The sequence below is a fragment of the Ceratotherium simum genome, chromosome 2 (genome assembly GCF_057802395.1).
Source record: "Ceratotherium simum simum isolate JZ-2026a chromosome 2, ASM5780239v1, whole genome shotgun sequence".
In the NCBI taxonomy this organism is placed as follows: Eukaryota; Metazoa; Chordata; class Mammalia; order Perissodactyla; family Rhinocerotidae; genus Ceratotherium; species Ceratotherium simum.
This window is the reverse complement of record NC_141901.1, coordinates 52,943,085-52,965,988: the sequence shown is the minus strand read 5'-3', so window position 1 is coordinate 52,965,988 and position 22,904 is coordinate 52,943,085. Positions and strand designations below refer to the sequence as shown.

General features: G+C 35.4%; 1 protein-coding gene across 8 annotated transcripts in view; it reads left to right on the top strand.

Annotated features, from left to right (window-relative positions):
* Positions 1-22,904, top strand: part of SYCP1 (synaptonemal complex protein 1) — a 120,271-nt gene that overhangs the window by 6,517 nt on the left and 90,850 nt on the right. For all 8 annotated transcript variants that reach the window (XM_087445009.1, XM_087444979.1, XM_087444988.1 and 5 more), the window contains 5 exons: positions 4,092-4,165; positions 13,917-13,975; positions 15,216-15,285; positions 15,886-15,959; positions 18,257-18,365. In XM_087445009.1, the coding sequence (XP_087301135.1) occupies positions 4,092-4,165; positions 13,917-13,975; positions 15,216-15,285; positions 15,886-15,959; positions 18,257-18,365 (386 nt within the window). The remainder of the gene's footprint in view (positions 1-4,091; positions 4,166-13,916; positions 13,976-15,215; positions 15,286-15,885; positions 15,960-18,256; positions 18,366-22,904) is intronic.

Below are 22,904 nucleotides of genomic sequence, written 5' to 3'. Positions count from 1 at the left end.
TGCTAAGGAGTCTTGACTTTATCTTGAAGTGGAGGTGGATGGTAGGGGTTGCAGAAAGGTGGGCTGAAGAAAAGGCTGTGTGGTCACAGCTGTGGCTCCCTTTCTCTCCTAACTTCAACAAGAACAGCTTTATTTTTATATGATTTAAAATCTTGTGTATCTAGTTAAGTTTTTCATTTTGAAAAAGAATTTTAGTTCTAGAAAAAAAAAGTTTGTAAGTTGCTGCAGATGGTCATTTTGGAGCCAGTGAAGAGTTTGGCAATAAATATTTTTTGATTGGATGATTGCTTGTATATGGAGTATATGGCTGGTTTTATGCCAAGCTATGCTGCTCAAAGTGTCATTGTGGTTTGGGGAGCATACTGCCAGAAGGTACATATTCCTCTGCCTCTCATCATCAATTGACAGGAAAAGGCTGAAGTTGTTTCTTCAAACTGTAGTTGAAGAATTAGGTTTATGGTCACTTGTTTTATTTTTACAAAACCAGTAATAGTAAAAATGTTTCCATCTCTAGAACAGTGGTCCTCAAACTTTAGCAAGCGTCAGAATTACCCACAGGGCTTGTTAAAACATAAATTGTTGGCCTCTCCTCCCCTACCAGAGTTTCTGATTCAGTGGAGTAGTGGCTTAAGAATTTGCACTTCTAGTAAGTGATGTAGATGCTGCTGGTTCCCAAAGCAGATACTTTGGGAACTACTGCTGTGTAGCAGAAAATAGTCACAGGCTTTGAAAATAAAACCAAACCACTGTTGATTTCAGTGACTTCTTAACTTTTTCATTTATTAGATTATTGAAAGTGTTAATGGATATGAACTATGTATATTATAACTTTTGCTTTTCACTAAACTGATATATAGATTTAAAAATTATTATAAATTTTTAATCTGTAACAATTCATTTCTATGGAAAAATTATAAGTTGGAAAATTAAATCTAACTGCTGTGTGTGTTAGTAACTTCAACAAGACACCCAGAGGTCTTTTTTTTTTAACTTTCATTAACAATGAGATTTGGAAGATGTAAGACTATATTATATTGACTGTTTTAAAAAAATTTGTATTGAGATATAATTGACATATAACATTATATTAATTTCAGTATACCATAATTATTTGATATATGTATATATTGCAAAATGATCACCACAATAAGTCTATAGTTAACATCCATCACTATACATAGTTACAAATATTTTGTTTTGTAATGACAATTTTTAAGATCTACTCTCTTAGCAGGTTTCAAATATACAATATTGTTAACTATATTCACTCTGCTCCATATTATATCCCCAGGACTTATTTATAAGTGGAAGCTTGTACCTTTTGACCATCTCCACTCATTTCCCCCAACTCCCCCTCCCTGCCTCTGGCAACCAGCAACCTTCTCTGTATCTATGAGCTCTTTTTATTTTAGATTCCACGTATAAGTGAAATCATACAGTATTTGTCTTTCTCTGTCTGACTTCTTTCATTTAGCTTAATGCCCTCAAGGTCCATCCATGTTGTTGCAAATGGCGGGGTTTCCTTCTTTTTATGGACGAATAGTATTCCATTGTGTATATACACCACACTTTCTTTATCCATTCATCCGTCAGTGGGCACTTAGGTTGTTTCCATGTCTTGACTACTGTAAATAATGCAGCAGTAAACATGGGGGTACATATATCTTTTTGAGTTAGTATTTTTGTTTCATTTGGATAAATACCCAGAAGTGGAATTGCTGGATCATATGGTAGTTCTATTTTGAGTTTTTTGAGGAACTTCCATACTGTTTTCCATAGCAACTGTGCCAATTTATATTCCCACCAACAGTGTACAAGGGTTCCCTTTTCTCCACATCCTTGCCAACACTTGTTACTTTTGTCTTTTTGATTAATAGTCATTCTAACAGGTGTGAGGTGCTATTATGGTTTTGGTTTGCATTTTCCTGATGATTAGTTGTTGAGCACTTTTTCATGTCCCTGTTGGCCATCTGTATGTCTTTGAAAGATGTCTATTCAGATCCTCTGTCCATTTTTGAATTGGAATTTTGTTTTTGGTTTTTTTTACTATTGAGTTATATGAGTTTTGTATATACTTTGGATATTAACCCCTTATCAAATATATGATTTGCAAGTACTTTCTCCCATTCTGGGTTGCCTTTTCATTTTGTTGATGGTTTCTTTTGCTGTGCAGAAACTTTTTAGTTGGATGTCGTCCCACTTGTTTATTTTTGCTTTTGTTGCCTTTGCCTTTGGTGTCAAATCCAAAAATTCGTCGCCCAGATTGATTTCAAGGAGGTTACTGCCTGTGTTTTCTTCTAGGAGTTTTATGGTTTCAGGTCTTATGTTCAAGTCTTTAATAATCCATTTTGATTTCATTTTTGTGTATGGTGTAAGATAGTGGTCCAGTTTCATTCTTTTGCATGTGGCTGTCAAGTTTTCCTGGTGTCGTTTATTGAAGAGACTGTCCTTTCCCCGTTGCATATTCTTGGCTCCATAATGAATTAATTGATTATATGTGTGTGGGTTTATTTCTGGGTTCTCTATTCTGTTCCATTGATTTACGTGTCTGTTTTTATGCCAATACCATACTGTTTTGATTACTATAGCTTTGTAATAAGTTTGAAATCAGGAAGTGTGATCCCTCCAGCTTTGTTCTTCTTTCTCAAAGATTGCTTTGGCTATTAGGGGTCTTTTGTGATTCCATACAAATTTTAGGATTGTTTGTTCTTTTTCTGTGAAAAATGCCGTTGAAAATTTGATAGGGATTGCATTGAATCTGTAGATTGCTTTGGGTAGTATGGGCATTTTAATGGTATTAATTCTTCCAATCCATGAGCATGAAATATCTTTCCATTTATTTGTATATTCTTCAGTTTCTTTTATCAGCCTACAGATCTTTCACCTCTTTGCTTAAATTTATTCCTAGGTATTTATTCTTTTTTATGCAATTGTAAATGGGATTCTTTTCTTTTTTTTTCTTTTTTAAATTTTATTTATTTATTTTTTTCCCCCAAAGCCCCAATAGATAGTTGTATGTCATAGATGCACATCCTTCTAGTTGCTGTACGTGGGATGCGGCCTCAGCATGGCCGGAGAAGCGGTGCGTCGGTGCGCGCCCGGGATCCGAACCCGGGCTGACAGCAATGGAGCGCGCGCTCTCAACTGCTAAGCCACGGGGCCGGCCCTGGGATTACTTTCTTAATTTCGCTTTCTGATAGTTTGTTATTAGAGTACAGAAATGCAACAGAGTTTTTTGTATTGATTTTGTATCCTGCAAGTTTACCGAATTCATTTATTAGTTCAAAGAGTTTTTTGGTGGAGACTTTTTAGGGTTTTCTATATATAATATCATGTTATCTGCAGATAGTGACAATTTTACTTCTTCCTTTCCAATTTAGATGTTTTTTATTTCTTTGTCTTGCCTAATTGCTCTGGCTAGGCCTTCCAATACTATATTGAATAAAAGTGGTGAGAGTGGGTGTCCTTGTTTCGTTCCTGATCTTAGAGGAAAAGCTTTCCACTTTTCAACATTGAGTATGATGTTAACTGTGGGCTTGTCATATATGGCCTTTATTATGTTGAGGTACCTTCCCTTTATACCCACTTTGTGAAAGTTTTTATTATAAATGGATATTGAATTTTGTCAAATGCTTTCTCTATATCCATTGAGATGATCAGAGGTCTTATTATACATGTAATGAATGGCTAGTCAGAAAATTACCTATTTTATGTTTTGAAGGTAAGACAGCTAGAATATTTCTGGGATAATTAGTAAATGAAAAACCCAACCCTCTTGTGTCGTTTTTTTTTCATTAGGCAAATCTGGAACTGTTTACTGAGAGGTTATTGATAACTACTTGGGTAGAAGCTTGTTAAGGAGGTATACCTTTTACTTTTAAAGGGAGGCAGTTACTAAATCATCTTTGCTAATAGTACAGTCGATCAGTTTTTCTTCATAGAGTCATTTATGAGTGATATGTGATATATACAAAATATTATAATGTTTTAAGAAATTCTTTAAAAGTTGTAACAATGTGTTTTATAACTTTTATATATGATTTTGCTTTGAGATCAGAATTCACTTAGGCAAACTCTTTCCTTTGTTTCAGGAATAATGCTACAAGGCATTTATGTAATCTGCTCAAAGAAACCTGTGCCAGATCTGCAGAAAAGACAAAGAAATGTAAATGTCTTTCTTGTTTTATGTGATTTTATCAATTTATTACTATTTATTATTTTAATGGTGGGAGTGGAGAGGGGAAGAAATCGTCTTTTCACTTTTTGGAACCAATTTTGGTTTAACAAGATTATGTGTGCCTCGTACCGTTTCTTTATATAAGTGGTAACTAGATTTTCAGTTCTTTGAACTTTCAAAGCTCAAAGCTTTTTGAAAGATAATATATTTCAAAAGATACATCTTGGCATTTATAGTGAGTTCTTATTTCAGTTAAAGTGGGATCTTGAGACTAACCTCTTCTGTCTGGAACAACCAGGAAATTGAATCAAGAATATGGTGTATAGCCGTGGTCGTAATAGAAAATACCAGTGGAGGGCTGTACTGAAGGCATAGTCCTTAAGAATAGCGATGCAATATTTATTTCCAATCCAAATAGGATTCTCAAATTTCTCCTAAAGAAACATTCTTTTAAAACATTCTAATAAGGTTGTAGAATATATATGAAGGTACATGTTTTTATTTTATGCATTTTTTAATTTTAATTGTAAAGTAGGAATTTTTTTCATTTTAATGAAAAACAAAAATATGATTTTAAAAAATGATAGTTTTTATCTTTGTCATCAATTTGGTACTAGCTCTACTTTGTTTGTTTGTTTCTGCCAAGAATCAATTGGAAGAATAGATAGATTCAAGAAGTCTACCTGCCTTTTCAGGATAGCCCCTGTTTTTCTTAGCTAAAAATTTTAATTGATATCACACAGCTTACTGCTTAAGTGCTTGGGCTTAGGAGTTATCGTGTGTTCAAATTCAAACTTTCAGTTGCTATCTGCTTGACCTTGAATAATTTGCATAAATTATGCAATCTCTCTGGCCCTCTGTTTATTATTTAATAAAGTACCTCAGTGTTATTTTAAGAATTAAATTAGTTAATAAATAAAAAATACTTAGAACAGTGCAAAGTGCTCAATAAATGTTAATTATTATTATTATTATTTCCAGTATGCACTACTGCTAGGTTTTTTATTCTTGGTCCTTGCCTATAGTACTTTGCTTTTGGAACTATATATGCCTTCCAAAACATGCTGCACCACTACCAGCTCCACCACTACATCCTGTTCATTCAACTTTCAATTTTCAAGATTAGCCTTTTTTTTTTTTTTCCTAGATGCTCCATATGGAATACATAGCTTCCTCAATCAGGAGAGACTGGAAAATTATACATAGGTGCCCCCCCCCCCCCCCCCCCCCCCCCCACTTAGAGAAGCTTTGTTATGTGCTTTAATATCTGGTAGGTCTAGGCCCTCAACCTGGCCCCACTGCTCTTCTTCTCAGAGTTTTTCTAGCTATTCTTGCTTGTATTTTCCTCCAAATGGGCTTTATAATCAACTTACCTAGCTCCAGAAAAAAAAGTCTGATGGTATTTTTATTTTATTACATTACATTTGTAAACTTACTTAGGAAGAAAAGATCTTTATTAGATGTTGAGTATTCCTATTCAAGAACGTATTTTTTTTTATTTATTCAAGTCTATTTTATTTATTGATTTTTAACTTTTAGAATAAAGCTGTAGACAGATTATGGCAAACTTAATAATAGTTAAAAAGCAGAATGTTGTCCATCTTGGAAATGCAAAACAAACAGCGTACCTGATTGTAGTTGAGAGATAGAATAAAAGGAGGAGAGGTGGAAAGAAGCGTTGGGCTTTTAATATCCTTAACTTACAAAGTAAGAAATCATAGTTGACAAAATAAGAAAGAGGGGTTTATATATTTTTACTGAAGTTAGAGAAATTAAAAAATAGTTATGTTACTATGTTGTGGGAAGGAAGAATGGTGGAGACGGTATATAGAGCAAAAGCATTGTCCACCTTTTTTTTTTGACTTTTTGATCCCCTTCTCCCACCTTCCACCCCCTGCCTCTCGCAACCACCAATCTGTTCTATGTATCTATGAGCTTGGTGGTTTTTTTTGTTGGTTTGTTTTTGTTTTTTTTTAGGTTCCACAGATAGGAGAGATCATATGGTATTTGTCTTTCTCTGTCTGACTTATTTCATTTAGCATAATGCCTAGCTATATGCATAAAGATTAGCTTTTCTGTCCAGATATACAAAGTGGTGAAAAGTATATGGATGGGAGTAGAAGGATAGTACATCGGCTGCCTCGCAGAAAGTAACCTGGACTGGAGAGACAAGGCTGCAAGTTTTTTTTTTTTTTGTGAGGAAGATGAACCCTGAGCTAACATCCATGCCAATCCTCCTCTTTTTGCTGAGGAAGACTGGCCGTGGGCTAACATCTGTGCCCATCTTCCTCTACTTTATGTGGGACGCTGCCACAGCATGGCCTGACAAGCAGTGCGTCAGTGCATGCCAGGGATGCGAACCCGGGCCTCCAGCAGCAGAGTGCGCGCGCTTAACCGCTATGCCACGGGGCCTGCCCAAGGCTGCAAGTTCTTTCCTCTGTTTAGTTTTATGCTAAGTCAGAGATTAGATGGTGGGAGAGGTTTGAAGACTCTTTTAGACATTTTTTAGTTAATCTCTTAAATGAACTAAAGAGTATATGTTGATGTGACATGTAGATGTTCTTAAAAACAATCTTAATACTTGCCTTAGTAGTAGTGTAAACTCCATCCAGAGCCTTGCCTTAAGTCTTTCTTTTTGCTGTTGTGATTTCCTCTCCATTTTATTTATTCATTCAACACTTTTTAAAGTGCCTACTATGTGTTATGAAATGTTCTAGATACTGAGGAAAAACAGCAGTGAACAAAGTTTTTGCTCTTATGGAGTATGCATTCTAGTGGAGGGACACAGACTGTAAATGAGTAAATAAAATACATGTTGGGTTATGATAACACTATTTCGAGATAGGGTGGTTGGGGAAGTTTTTTCTGATTAAGTGGTATTTGATTAGAGACTTGCATAAAGTGAGGGAGTGAGCCATGTAGCTGTTTTGGGGATGAACATTTCAGTCAGAGGAAACAGCAAGTGCAAAGTCCTTTAGATGAGAGCCTGTTTAATCTTTTCAAGTCATAACTCTAAGGCCACTCTGCTGTACCTTCGATATTTCTTACCCTCTGTGTATTTTTCATCTTTTTTCTCATTGTACTCCACTCAGGATAATTTCTTCTAAACTCTCTTCCAGCTCACTAATTCTCTAGCTATTTTTCATCTGTTTTTAAGTGCATTAGTTGAAGTCTTAATTTCTGTTAGTGCATTTTCTGGTTCTGTAAATATTAGCTGGTTTTTAAAATATCTGTAGTGTCACTTTTTAGAGTTTCAGGTTCCTTGCTGAAAATTTTAAGCTCATCTTTTTATCTCTATGAACATAGTAAACGTAGTTTTATTAAAATTTGTGTCCAATAATGCCAATATCTGGAATCCCTTGGTGTCTATTTTTGTGGTCTTTTGTTCTGTAGATTCTAGTTCTTGTTGCTTATCTCGTTGTGTACTTCATTATCTTTGGTTGTTTGCTTGAGACTTAGAATGATGTCACATTTTCCTAATTCTTTGAATGTTGAGCAATTTTGGATTATGTCCTGGACACTTTGAATATTATGTTATGAGATTCTGCGTCCTGTTAAAATCCCCTGGAGAATGTTTGTTTGCTTGTCTGTTTTTTAGCAGATAGTCAACTCAGGTTCAGAGCACAAGTTCTATCTTGCCTTTTGTGTGCTTGGGTTCTAATATCAGTTCAGTTTTCAAAGCCTTAGCTATGCTGCTCTGGCTCTGGTTCATGTATGCTTCACTCAAAATTAGTTCTGGGACTTGGATAATGATTTCTATTGGAATTCAGTTTTCAAAGCCTTTGCTATATTTACTTTGAGTCTGTCCTGTATATGCACATCCTCCCTTTTCCCCACGGGACTTGTGCCAATTCATACACATAATTAGAGAATCCTGTTCTCCAGCTCTCTCTAGGATTGCCTCCTCACTCTCTGCCTTACAGGTGCCCCTTTTCCCTGTCCTTTGGACAGAAATATGGAGTTTCTCTTTGTCTGTCCTTGCTGCCATGGCTGCTGCAGCTCCACTACTGGGGCTACCCTTGGGGGAGGGCTGCGAGAGAAAAAAAATCGGGATTTCCTTTTGCTGCTCATACTTCTTGTTACAGTTCTGCTGGGGCCTTACTTTGGTTAATGCTAGGAGAGAAGGTAGGAAAAAACCTAAATAAATAGGAAACTCACCTTTACATTAGTCACTTCTTCGAGATTCTACTTTTCTTCCCAATCTACCTGCTTTTGCTTACTTTTCGGAATCCTCAAGTAGTTGCTTTATGCATTTCATTCAGAGTTTTTAGTTGTAATCAGTGAGAGAGAAAGGCTATAGGGCTTACTTCATCTTGCCTGGCACTGGAAGTTGGTTTAGCTTTTTTGAGTTATAATTCTCAACCTATTCTTGGCCTCATGATTCATCATCTTTTTAGACCTTTGATTCTTCTAGTAATTAGAAAAAGTTCCTCCAGGTTTTTAATTGTCTTCAACAGGGAGTTTCTTTTATTGGCTGACTCTCTTTCCTTCTTCATCTTGTTAACTCCTATTTGTCCTTCAAAACTCAGAATAAATATTATCACCCTTGGGAAATATTCCCTAACATTGCCAACTGATTTAGATGTTCCTCTTCTTTCACTTAGTACCCTTAGTATGCCTTTACCACGTATTTATGAATTCCTTCAGCAAATTTTTATTGAGTACCTACTATATGCTAGACATTTCACTGTAAGCTTGAGGGCAAAAGATCATGTCTTACTTGACTCAGTACAGGCAACACTTTGCATAGTGTCTGTGAAGATAGTAGGCAATAAATTAGTGAATAAATAAAGAAGAAATCTGTTCTTTGATGTATCTTTAAAAAAAACTCTTTTAAATGGTTTGTTGCACATTAAATTATATTAGAATTCTTTAGCCTGTCATTTGAAGTACTGCATAAACTTTTTTTGTAGCCTTACCCCCTAACCTAAATTACTTAGTATTGGAAAGGACTTTAAAGCTTCTTTAGTTTACTTACATTTCCATTGTTTTAATTTCCTTTATAGCATGTCTACCAAATGGTGGTCTTTCCTATGTTTGAATATATTCAGCGATGGAAACTCACTAACCCCAAGATTGTCATTTAAGGACAGCTCTTATTTTAAATTTTTTTTTCCCCCCCCAAAGCCCCAGTAGATAGTTGTATGTCATAGCTGCACATCCTTCTAGTTGCTGTATGTGGGACACGGCCTCAGCATGGCCGGAGAAGCAGTGCGTCGGTGCGCTCCCAGGATCCGAACCTGGGCCACCAGCAGCCGAGCGTGTGCACTTAACCACTAAGCCATGGGGCCGGCCGAGGACAGCTCTTATTTTATAGTAAGCTGAAATCTCTATGTAGTTTCTTTCTTTTTATTGTCATTCTCCTTAGGGCATACAGAAAAAGTCTAAGCCATTTTTTATGTACTATCTCCTTAGATCTTTAAAGATGGCTACTTATCCTTTTTGAATCTTGTCTTCTTTAGCCTAGACATTTCAAGATTCTTCAGTGCCTTGGTTATTTTGGTTGATCACTTGAACATCTTTGTTATATTTAGGAGTCCAGATCTGTATGAGGTAATCTAATGTGTAACTTGACCTGTGTAAAGGACTATTTCTTGTTTAATTTTAGGTGTCGTTAATGAACTCTACAGTCAGCTTATTTTACATTCACATTGCATTATAGGCTTAGTGAATTTACTATTAATTAAAATATTTAACTTTTTTTACTTCATTTTTAGCACGTGCATTTAGATTTTTGGATCCAAATAGAATTCTTTGTATTTATTGGATTTCATCAGGCAGACCTGTGTTTTAATCATGCACCACCACTTATTAGTTTTGGGATTCTGGCAAATAACATAATGTTTCTGTGTCACACTTTCCTTCTCTGTGAAATGGGGATGATCACAGTTCCAAATATCTATACCTAGATCTCTACCTATATATGTAGTAGATATATATGTGTGTGTATGTTTTTCCCCTTGCCAGGAGTCTGGCATTATCTTGATCCTTATAATTCACAATTTTGTCGGTACAAGCATTTCAATCTATGTGTACCAGTCTTTCTTTAGTCCAGGAAAGCTTTATGATATCTTTGGCCACTTTATCTGATTTCTGTTTGGGTAATACTTATTATTTGTTTGTTGGCCCTCTGTTCTTATTTTCTCTAATTCTTTTTTGTTTTTTTCCCTCCTTCTATTTAAGTTTGTTTTCTGTATTTCCAGTTTGACTTTTGAAGTATCAATTTTGTCCTGTCCTGCCTCTAACCTGTAGTTGCCTTATAGTCTCTCATTTTCTAACCCATTGTCCGTTTCCTTCTCCTTTTTCTGTTTAATTCATCCTATTTTTTGCATTTCTGTTGTGGCCTGTTCATTCTTTATGACTGTATCTTCCTCTTTCATTGAGGCCACATTTTCTTGGTTCTGTTGAGAACACCAAATAGTTTTTGGAAAATTTCCCCCTGGGTTTTCTAGAGTTAATATTCAGAGATAGGCTCTGCCTTTTAACATCTTTCATGTTTTTCTTTTTCCTTTGTTTTACAGTATTTTTTCATGGGCCTCAAATAGGTTTTCTTACCATATACATCACTGAAAAAGGCAAGAACTTTCCAGACTAAATAAACTAGATGATAAACTGAGTTTGGTCTTAATTTACCTCCCCACTGGGTTAGTGGTTGAATCTTCTTTTCATATTTACAATTGTATGGCAGGTCACTGAGCAGTTTCTAGTTTTCACCTTGCGTAGGTCTGCTTATGATGGCTGCATATTCTTTCTGTCCCTTCTGCCTGGTTTTCTGGTACTCTGATAAATTTTGTAGAATACTATGATTCTGAGTAATTTTAGTCAACAAACTCATGCATGCACTGAATTTTTATATCTTAAAATGTTAAAAAATCTTAATATCCTAAAGCCTTGATTCTGCTGGCATGGAAGAAATTTAATCTCAGTTAATTTGGGAATATTTCCCCTTTCCCTGGGGTTGTATCTAAATTTGGGGATGCCTATATAGTACCATTTGGTAGAGAGGGACATTTGTTTCTCAGTCATCTATCCATGGAGACTTTCATCATTTCAGTTGGTATTCAGGTATTAGTCCACATGGATTGCTGCTGTCCCTCATACCTGTCCTCAGGGCCCATTCAGGTCTGCTGGTTCTCTGTGCTTTGTCTCACCATGCTCAGTTGCACAGGGTGTTGAGACAAGGGAAACTAAAGCTGTTTAAGGCCCCATCTGTTTAGATATATTTCATAGCCATTTCTTCTCAGGTTTTCTCATCTTCCTAGAGCCCTACTGAAGAAAAAATAAAGCACAGTCCCGCTCTGCTCTTGGTTTGCCCAAACTATCTGGGGTTTCTGTGGTCTCCAGCCCTGAGGCTTAGACTGGTGAGTATAGAGGCCTACAGAATCCCTTCTGAAGTATCCACCAGAATCTAAAAGCTCTCTCAGCTTCCCCTTTTACCCCCTTTTTTTTTTTTTTGTGAGGAAGATCAGCCCTGTGCTAACGTCTGCCAATCCTCCTCTTTTTGCTGAGGAAGACTGGCCCTGGGCTAACATCTGTGCCCATCTTCCTCCACTTTATATGGGACACCGCCACAGCATGGCTTGCCAAGCGGTGTGTCGGTGCGCTCCTGGGATCTGAACTGGTGAACTCCGGGCTGCCGCAGGGGAGCGCGCGCACTTAACCGCTGCGCCACTGGGCCAGCCCCTCAGCTTCCCCTTTTAAAGGCCTCTTCCCCACAAACTAGTAAATATTTCTTAGGTCTAGAGGATGGGAAGCTTTGTTCTTTTTTTTTTTTTTTTTATAATTTTATTTATTTATTTATTTTCCCCCCAAAGCCCCAGTAGATAGTTGTGTGTCATAGCTGCACATCCGTCTAGTTGCTGTATGTGGGACGCGGCCTCAGCGTGGCCGGAGAAGTGGTGCTTCGGTGCGCGCCCGGGATCCGAACCTGGGCCGCCAGCAGCGGAGCGTGCGCACTTAACCACTAAGCCACGGGGCCGGCCCGGAAGCTTTGTTCTGATTCACATATTTTTCAAATCTATTACTTGTTTATGTCCTGAATTCTTCCCCTAACCCCAACACTGGGCTTTTGAAACTCAAAGACTTTTTCTTTGCTTTCAGTTGATTCATCTCTTCTTCATGGCAATAAATGCTACAAGATCTAGTTGCCCAAACTGGGGCAAACTAAGTGTGTGTGTGTATATGAGAGTGTGTGTGAGAGAGATAGAGACCCACAGAGAGAGAGGAAGGGAGGAGGGAAGGAAGGAGGGAGAAGAGAGTGAGGTGGGAGGTAGGGAAATAGATAGATGGATTGATGGATAGACAGATAAATGTCAAGAAGAAAAACCAAAAAAGTAGGCTTATATTTTTACAATATTATATCACCACATTAGAACACTCTGCTATCAGAGTCCCTTCTCTATGCCACCTGTAATGACTTGCTCCTGACAATTGTAAAGTACATCTATATTAGTTTATTTTCTTTTCTCTAGTTTTATTTATTTGATTTCCAGTACTTAGCTGTTGAAGGAATGGCTGGAGGATATTTGAGAAGTACTTGTGGTGGTGGTGGTGGGAAGATTGAAGGAGTTTGCGATAGAATGCAATTTTGGCACAAATAGTTTCTGAGGAATAGAGAAGGTTTATTCACTACCTTGTGTTAGGTAGTGAATTATGAGACAGTGAATAGATGGAGTGAGTAGTATGAAGTATCTTTCTGTTGAAATGCTGATGTGTTCTGTCTCTATTTCCTTAAATTTTCCAGCCTTTTAATATTCAAATAAAAATGATTCAGCTTCTGTTCTATGTGCTATGTTAAGTCCAGAGCTCTCTCCAGTAATTTTGAGGGGTTTAGGATACTTGTATTCTTCTGAAGTCAGGTCAGGTACCCTCTTTTGGTTATTTGGTTCCTGATAGACATTTGAGTCTATCATAGCTGCTATTCTCTTGTTTTGCAGCTTGTTACTGAGATTCTGGGACTAATACCCTCCTCCAATTTGGTGAGGTTTCTCTGATGCTGGCCTCATTTCGGGAAAGGTGAAGGGACAGCCATATTTTCCTTTACTGCCTTGTACCTTAATTCCCCACAGCGCTACCAACCAGTAAAACACTAAGTTTTACTGACTTTGCTGAAGGCTTGAGTATAGCTAGAGGGAATCACTGCTCAGGTAAAAAACCTAAAAGTTGGATGATAAAATATAAATGTTCCTAAGTCCAAAAGGAGAAAAAAAACAAGAAAAGAAGATCATAGAGAATTCGTAGCGAATTTCTCTCTGGGGCCACACCTATTCTTAACCTTGCTCTTCCTCTCTTGAGGTTTATCTTCCTTTCTGCCTCCTCAAAGATAGAGCAAGAGACAGCAAGAGCGAGCTTTGCCTCTCATGTGTAACATGAATCTTAAATATACAAAGGAAAAAATACTTTATCGAGTAGTTGTTAAATCCCTACTCACTGTAAAGGCTAAAACTATAAATGTATTTTACAAAGCTTGAATAAATTCATGGATAGTAATTCTATAAAAGGGTATTAGAGATAATTGAACAGCACCAAGCTTTTGAGGTTGATATCATGAAGTACAACCATGCCTTACTATGAAACTGTTTTTGATGTTACTTTAAAAGACTCAAAAGATATACCAATGCCTTTGACTCACACAGAATTTTAAATATTTTAATGTTTTCTTGAGGCAATTTGAGTATTATCGTCTTGGAATCATAATTATTTTAAAATTTAATTTTGAAATATTTTATATTAATAATAGATGAATATGAACGGGAAGAAACTAGACAAGTTTATGTGGATCTAAATAATAACCTTGAGGTAAGTGATACTGAAAATTTGAATATTTTAAACAGAAGCCTTTCTAAGCAAAGTAAAGTGATAGCTACAAAGATGCAGACAACTGTTCTTGCTAAAGGGATTATTATTTGTTGGTTGACATATGATTATATCACCAACAAAATTCCCAAGGTTCAATACTATGAGTGTTAATGTTTTGTTATTTAGTAGCTTTTGAATTTACATGTTAGTGACACCATTTAACTTTATCAAATATTTATTAACTCTGTGTTGGAGACCAGCACATTGTGATATATAACCATTAATTTGAAAAACATACAAAGTATTATTAATCTGTGTCTGATTCCTACTTACCTTTCTTATCCCATCTGCTATCATTCTCTACTTTGTTTCCCTGCCGTAGTTCCTCTTCTTTTTTGTGTTTCTCAAACTTACTAAGCTCTTTCCAATTTTGGTTCTTTGAATCTGTTCACTCTCTCTAGAACTTTTGTGTCCAAGATCTTATGCAAACTCATAAGCTTCATTCTGCTTTATTACTCCCCTTACTACTTTATCTAAAATATCTTTCTATTCAGTTATTTTCTATCTCTTCACCTCGTTTAACTTTTCTGAAGACTTCTTAAAACTACATGACATTTATGTGTGTGTGTGTGTGTGTGTGTGTATGTATTCTTTCTTACACTGGAATATAAGTTAGTTCCAGTAGGGTAAGGACTTTTTTTTATATCCTAAGTGCCAAAAAGAGTGCCTGGCACATAATACCCATTCAGTAACTATTTGCTGAATGAATAAATGAATTCATCCACTTTTGCAAATCAAGATCTGTTGAATGTTGAAGGAACTCATGCTGCCAGATGATGGAAGTGTAATTTGGATTCTTTAGGGGAGAGGCCTCACAGAGGTTACACTCTAGTGGAGAAGACAGAAATTAAATAAGTAAACAAAAATAAATATAAAATTATAGATTTTTATATGGGCTATTAAATAGTAAGTGACTAGAGTACCAACAATCATTTTGCTGCTGTTTGGTATTATATAACATTTCTTCAGTGCCTTTAAGCATCTGGGAAGCTAACATAATAGGCACTCTTAATACATTTTTAGTAAATTAATTATTAAAATTTATATGGTTTTCATTATTCATAGTTTGGTTTTAAATCTAATGATTACATGATACAAATTTATTAAGCTTTTCATAGTTTGAAGAAAGCTATTTAAATAGTCTAAGTATGATTCTTAAAAGTTAAACTTTATATTTCAGAAAATGGTAATAGCTTTTGAGGAACTTCGTGTGCAAGCTGAAAATTCCAGATTGGAAATGCATTTTAAGTGTAGGGATCCTATTTAATTTTTATATTACTCTTCTGCTGTTTGTGTTTTTATTAGATTCTGTTAATGTTTTCATCACTTCAGTTTGATGCCTCAACTGTTTTAAATTTTGCACTGTATGTGGTTTTGTAAGCCCCACAAAATCTTGTGGAATGTGGCAGGGAATTGATATATGTTAAAAATATTTTTTTGCCCTCAAAGCTACATTTTCCCTGAAATCAAATTTATTATGGTTTGTATTTAATTTTTTAGAAGTGTGATTTGGTCTTATTTTTACATTTCTTGGTAAAGATGCATGTTAAGATAGCTATATATAGATTTAAAATTTGTTATTTCAGATTAGTGTGTTATAAAGAATAAACTTTTATATATGTGCTATTATAAAATTATAGAATTTTCTTAAGTTATTATAACTTTGATATTATTTAAATTCACTAATTTAGTAAACAGAAAGCAGCAAGAAAACAGCTGTTTTAGCTTGTTAGAAACCTTTGGGTTTGATATCTAGATAAATGAGGTGAAATAAAATATCAGAAACTTTAAATTTTGTTTGTTATACAATTATGTTAAGATACTAAAATATATTTGTTTTATTTTTAAAGTAAAAGAAGATTATGAAAAAATCCAACACCTTGAAGAAGAATGCAAGAAGGAAGTAAATGACAAGGAAAAGCAGGTATTTTTTAAAAATCAACTCGGTTTTATTTGTATTTGCTAATACATAAAATTTGAAGCGATTTGTATTTTCTACCCGCACGGTAAATTTCTATGAGAGAATTTTAATATTATACATATCCAAATAGTTAGCTTTTTGCCCAGCAGAATTAATTTCCATTGACTCAAATATACACACACTGAATGCTATCCCCTTTTTTTTAAACCAATGAATCTTCTACAGTATTTATATTAGTGAGTAATAGGACATTCCTACAAAAAAATATTATTTTGTGAGAACTTTTGTTCAGAGAAAACCTCATAAAATGTAAAAGTGATGATCACTGATCACTTAACCTACATTTTGCAGTTTATTTTGAATATATAATATTCATGACACCAGTGAAGGGGAACTAAAACATTCTTTTGCTTCTTTCTATTAATGTCACATAGTGGAAGACTTGAAAATGGTGACTCTCTTCTTTGACATTCACGTGAATGTTGGTTTCAGGTTATTATTATGCCAACTTTATCAGTTTCGTGCCTTCTGCTTCCCAAATATAAAGTGATATATTCTTTCCCCCCCTATTTTTTCAGAGTTTTTCTTCTCTGGTTTGCCAGAAGATACCTTGTAATGATAGATAACAAGGATATCTACTTAAACAATAGTAACAAAAGTTAATTGAAAGTACAGAGAAGATACTTAGTTTTCTTTAAGTTCTAGTTAAATGATAGAATTCTAATTTATGTGTTATGCTTAGGTCTTTTGAAAGAGCTAACAATTTTCTGTATTTTAACTGAATTTTTAAACCAGATTTCTGAAAGAAGTTGTCTTTTTTTAAAGTTCAAGTCATGCTTATTATAAAGAACACAAAAAAAGAATGAAGTCCTGAAAAGCTCATTGGAGTTCTGGGTGCATGGGCAGAGCTTACAGATTGTTGGGGTTCCCTGTAAAATGATGGAGTGGCCAGCTAGTGTAAATATCATTATTTATAAAACTTTTTTTCTAGAGTTCTCCAAATTCCTGCCTAGGAATATAAACTTGGCTGATGGCATTTTGGAGCTGGGTTGGCAGCATAAGAATGACAGGAGTCTCACCATTCCTTATGCTGACTTTTCAATTATATCCTTTACCCCCACCCCTCCCTGTGCCTCGAATTCCCAGGTTTAGAGATTCTCTTTTTTAATTTGACTATGCCTGTGTCTCTTGCAAAGATGGAGTAGGGTTAGTTCTCTGACTACATTGGCTATCGGGGAGCAGAGGCCAGAATAGGAAGGTTAAGTGGTCCTGGGGAGGTCTTTCTACTCTTTTTACAGATTTCCAAATAGTCTCCGTGTACTTAGTGTCCTTTTTCATGCCTACTTTTCACAGTGTCTGTTGCCTCTAATTCTTGAAACAGTCTGGGGTTCTTTGGGGTTGAGTTAGCTTGCTTCTCATTAGTATCTTCCCTGTGCAGGCTCTTATGTTAAATCATTTTCCATTCTTTCCAACTGCTTTCCTTCTTTACATATTGTGGTTTGGATTATAGAAGTCCCTTGGTTTCATGAAAGATGAAGTCTGTCTTTGCTGTTTCCCTGGTTATTTTTGGGGTGATTTGGAGATGAAAATATGGCAGAGAGGTCTTTCTGCCGTCTTGAATCTGCGAGTCTTCAGCTTATCTTTATAAGTGTATCTTTCACCTTTTCATCACATGCACTCTATATTCTAGCTATCTGAATATTTTCAGTTCTCTGAATGAAGCATGATTTCTTGATTCTTTGTGTTCTTGTATGAGTCTAGAATGCATATTTTCCTGATTAATTTCTACTTGTCTGTCAAGATTTGATTCAGTCCTCTGAGAAGAATTAATTTCTGATTACATTCCCCAAGACTGATTTAGGTTTTTATTTCCTGATTCCTCTAATATTTTTGTCCTATTACTAATAATATTCAAGTATAGTTGTTTGTCTTCCAGTCTAGGCTATGAATTTCTTGAAGTTGAGTTCCCTCATCTCTGTATACTCAATGCTTATTATGGTTTCTGGAATGGAGTAAGTGCTCCGTAATATTATGGAATAAATGAACCAGTAGATTTCATTATGTAATCTTCTCAGTAATAACTTAAAATGCATGCTATAATATTGGGTATATCATATTAGTTTATTCATTCATTCATTCAATTAATGTTTATTGTGTAAGCATGTACTAAATGCCAAGGCACAGCCAGCTGAAAAGCATATAAACAAGGGCATCAAATAATCATAGGTGATGATAAATGCTAAGGTGGTCATATTTAATTTTTTATATCTATAATGTATTATTGAAATATTTCATTTTAGGTATCACTACTACTGATCCAGAGCACTGAGAAAGAAGATAAAATGAAAAATTTAACATTTCTGCTGGAGGAATCCAGAGAGAAAATTAATCAATTAGAGGAAAAGACAAGTAAGAATTTATATAAGAAAATATAACAATGTGTCTATTATTCCTCTTATGTTTTAAATTTTGGCTTTCATTACAATTTTATTGTAATGCTTCCTAGTGTTGTAATTCTCAACCTGGGTTGGACCAATTGGAGGCGGGCATAATAGAGTTTCTTAGAGAGATTTTTGAAAGTACATATGTTCTTGTTTTCCCTTTTCCAAAGTTTCTTCTTCAAAATTTCAACAAAGTTTTCCATGAAAACAGGGATCTTTGTCTTTTTTTGTTCACTGATGCATTCCAAGTACCTAGAACAGTGCCTGACGTGTATTAGGCACTCTAAATATTTTATGAATGAATGGATACTATGGGAGCACTATGGGGGGAATTATTAATTATTCCAGGAGCAAGACATTTGGAAAGGCATTAGGGAAAAATTGCTTGTTGAACTAGACCTTAAATAATTAAATGGTGCACTAGCCAGTGAATTGGAGGAGAGAGTGTAGGCAGAAGAAAATGGCTTGTGCAAGTCATGGAACTGTGAAAGTTAGGGTATATTTGAAACACTGATTGGTGTGTCTATAGCTTAGAGAACTTAGGTAGATGATACTGGAAAAGAATGTTTGGATCAGATTATGAAGGATCTTGAATGTCATGTTATGTTTAGACTATCTTATTATTGAATATTTTATTTATTTATTTTATTTTCATTGAGGTAACGTCAATTTATAATGTATAAATTTCAGATGTACGTCATTATATTTCACCTTCTGTGTAGACTACATTGTGTTCCCCACCAAAGGTCTAGTTGCCATCCATCACTGTACACATGTGCCCCTTTACCCCTTTTGCCCTCCTCAGAACCCCCTACCCTTTGGTAACCACCAATCTGTTCTCTGTATCTATATGTTTGTTTATGTTCCACATATGAGTGAAATCATATGGTATTTGTCTTTCTCTGTCTTATTTCACTTAGCATAGTACCCTTAAGGTCCATCCATGTTGTTGCAAATGGCAAAATGTCATCTTTTTCATGGCTGAGTAGTGTTTCATTGTATATACATACACCATATCTTCTTTGTCTGTTCATCCGATGATGGACCCTTAGGTTGTTTCCAAGTCTTGGCTATTGTGAATAATGCTGCAGTGAACATAGGGGTGCATATATCTTTTTGAATTAGTGTTTTCGTGTTCTTTGGTTAAATACCCAGAAGTGGAGGAGCTGGATCATATGGTAGTTCTATTTTGAATTTTTTGACGACTGTCCATATTGTTTTCCATAGTGGCTGCACCAATTTACATTCCCACCAGCAGTGTACAAGGGTTCCCTTTTCTTCACATCCTTTCTAACACTTATTTCTTGTCTTTTGATAATAGCCATTCTGATGAGTGTGAGGTGATATCTCATTGTGGTTTTGATTTGCATTTCCCTAATAATTAGTGATGTTGAAAATCTTTTCATATGCCTGTTGGCCATTTGTATATCTTCTTTGGAAAAATGTCTGTTCAAATCCTCTGCCCGTTTTTAAATTGGGTTATTTGTTTTTCTGTTGTTGAGTTTGAATATTTTTCAAACTTGTTCAAGTGGCAGGGCACTTGGCAGGCATAATATACTTTGTGAAACACTGTGCACCTTTCAGAACATGATAGGTATCTTGTGGTATTTGTCATTTTCTCTTAAAACATTCTCTCTTTTTCATTCTTAGTATTGTCTTTGCCTGGCTTTGGTATCAGGGTGATGTTGGCCTCGTAGCATGTGTTGGGAAGTATTCCATCTTTCTCTATTTTTTGGAATAGTTTGAGAAGGATGGGTATTAAGTCTTCTTTGAATGTTTGGTAAAATTCTCCAGAGAAGCCATCTGGTCCTGGACTTTTATTTTTTGGAAGGTTGTTGATTACTGTTTTAATCTCTTTACTTGTGATTGGTATATTCATGTTCTCTATTTCTTCTTGATTCAGTTTTGGGAGATTGTATGAGTCTAGGAATTGATCCATTTCTTCGAGATTGTCCAATTTGTTGGCATATAGTTTTTCATAGTATTCTCTTATAATCTTTTGTATTTCTGTGGTATCTGTTGTAATTTCTCCTTTTTCATTTCTAATTTTATTTATTTGAGCCTTCTTTCTTTTTTTCTTGGTGAGTCTTCTGTCTTCTTCAAATGGCAAATAATTATCTGTTTCCTGCGAACCTATGCCTGCTCGTTTGACCTTACTGTCATTACTATATCCTGTATTTCAGATATATTGAAATTGTTTAACTTCCCCTACATTTTATGTTCTTCTTATCTCACCATCATGCCTTTGGCTACTTCCTTTACCCAAAATGAGCCTCCTACTTCCACTCCAAATATGTTAGCTGGATTCTAGTGAACTCCTTATTCTTTAAAAAAAATTATTTTTATATTGAGGTATAATTGATGTATAACATTATATTAGTTTCAGATATACAACATAATGATTTGATATTTGTGTACACAGTGAAATGATCACCGCAGTAAGTTGTTACCATCCATCACCATATGAAGTTACAAATTTTTTTTCCTTGTAATGGGGACTTTTAAGATTTACTCTCTTAGCAGCTTTCAAATATGCAATACAATATTATTGAAAGTAGTCACTATACTGTACATTACATCCCCATGACTTATTTATTTTATAACTGAAAGTTTATACCTCTTGACCTCTTTCACTCCTTTTGCCTGTCCTCCAACCACCCTCTTCTCCGGCAACCACCAATCTTCAACTCCTTATTCTTAAGAAGGGCTTAAGCCTTACTCATCTGTCTCTTGTGACTATGAGTGTCTTGAGGGCAGGTTCTGTGTCTCATTAAATGTCTTTGTAACTTTAGTACCTAGCATATTACTATGTACATAATAGGAGTTCAGTAGTGTTAGGATGAATGAATATTTAATCTTATATAAACTGGAAACAACTTATTGGTAATAAATAACTAATTGTGTGTGATTCTGCAGACTCATAACCACTGAAATGTATTCATTTAAGTTACTTTTCATTGCTTTCCATGTGTATATATCTTCCATTTGTTTTTCTCTTTGTTTTAGCTTGGATATCTTGACCTGTTACCTAATCCTGCCTTCTGCTGTGTCTAATTTGCTTTTAAATCCACCTACTGAATTCTTAAATTTAATCATATTTTTTTCCTTCTAAAATTTCCATTTCATTATTTTTTTAAGATTCCAATTCTCTCATTAAATTCTCCTCTTTTAAAAATGACATTTTTATCTTTTTTGAATATATTAATCTTTAATATTTCATAGCTATTCTCTTTTTACTTCAATATCTGGCTTACCTGTTGGTCTGTTTCTGTTGATTCTTTTTTAAAAATTGTGATAACATAAAATTTACCATCTTAACCATTTTTAAGTGTACAGTTCATTGGCATTAGATATGTTCACATTGTTGTGCAACCGTCACCACCATCTATCTCCAGAGCTCTTTTCATCTTGCAAAACTGAAACTGTACCCATTAAGCAATAACTCACCATTCCCTCCTCCTCCTAGCCCCTGGTAACTACCATTCTACTTTATATTTCTTTTTGATCTTGCTTTTTGGTGATTTTTTTTTTTATCTTTTGGTGTGCCCAGTAATTTTTGACATGTTATAAAAAAGTTAGAGGCTCTAGATGATGTTGTCTTTTGTTTGCTAGGGAGAAATTGGGAATGTGGTGGGCTGATTACTTTAATCCAATTAAAGGCTGAGGTGAATGAAGGGAAATAGCCAAGTATATGAGGTTTTTCAAGTCTCCAATTTTGTTTCTCCAGCTCTTTGAGACTCCTAAAACTACACTGGTTTTTCTATTCCCCAGCAGCAGCCCTCTGCCAGGGCCAAGCCAGCGTCTAGGCTTCTTGCTCACGCCCAGAATCAGCAAATGTCAGTTGGTCAGTTCACTTCTCAGGTCTTTCTTATGAATCTTAGCTTCTTTAGTCCTTTTTGTTTGCATTTGCTTCTGTCTTTTCTAGTTGTTTTCAGGAGAGTTGGTCTGTTACAAACTGCTCCATTCTTCCTGGAACTATCTGCTTAAATTAATCATGATCTGCTAATTTTTGTTTTTCTTCTTGATATTTGCTTGTTATTACCTAATTTTTGTCACTTGCCAATATTTGTTGCTTGCTAAAGAGTATCAGTCATCAAAGATTTAAGAAAAAATTTAAGGGGAGGAAATTCTGATTATTTATTTTCTCTCTTGTGCATTAAGAATACTATACTTTTTTTTGTGTGTGTGTGTGAAGAAGATCAGCCCTGAGCTAACAACCGTGCTAATCCTCCTCTTTTTTGCTGAGGAAGACCAGCTCTGAGCTAACATCTATTACCAATACTCCTCCTTTTTTTTTTTTGTTCCCCAAAGCCCCAGTAGATAGTTGTATGTCATAGTTGTACATCCTTCTAGTTGCTGTATGTGGGACGCGGCCTCAGCATGGCCGGAGAAGCGGTGTGTCGGTGCGCGCCCGGGATCCGAACCCGGGCCGCCAGTAGCGGAGTGCTCGTACTCAACCACTAAGCCACGGGGCCGGCCCTAGAATACTATACTTTTAAGTAGGATT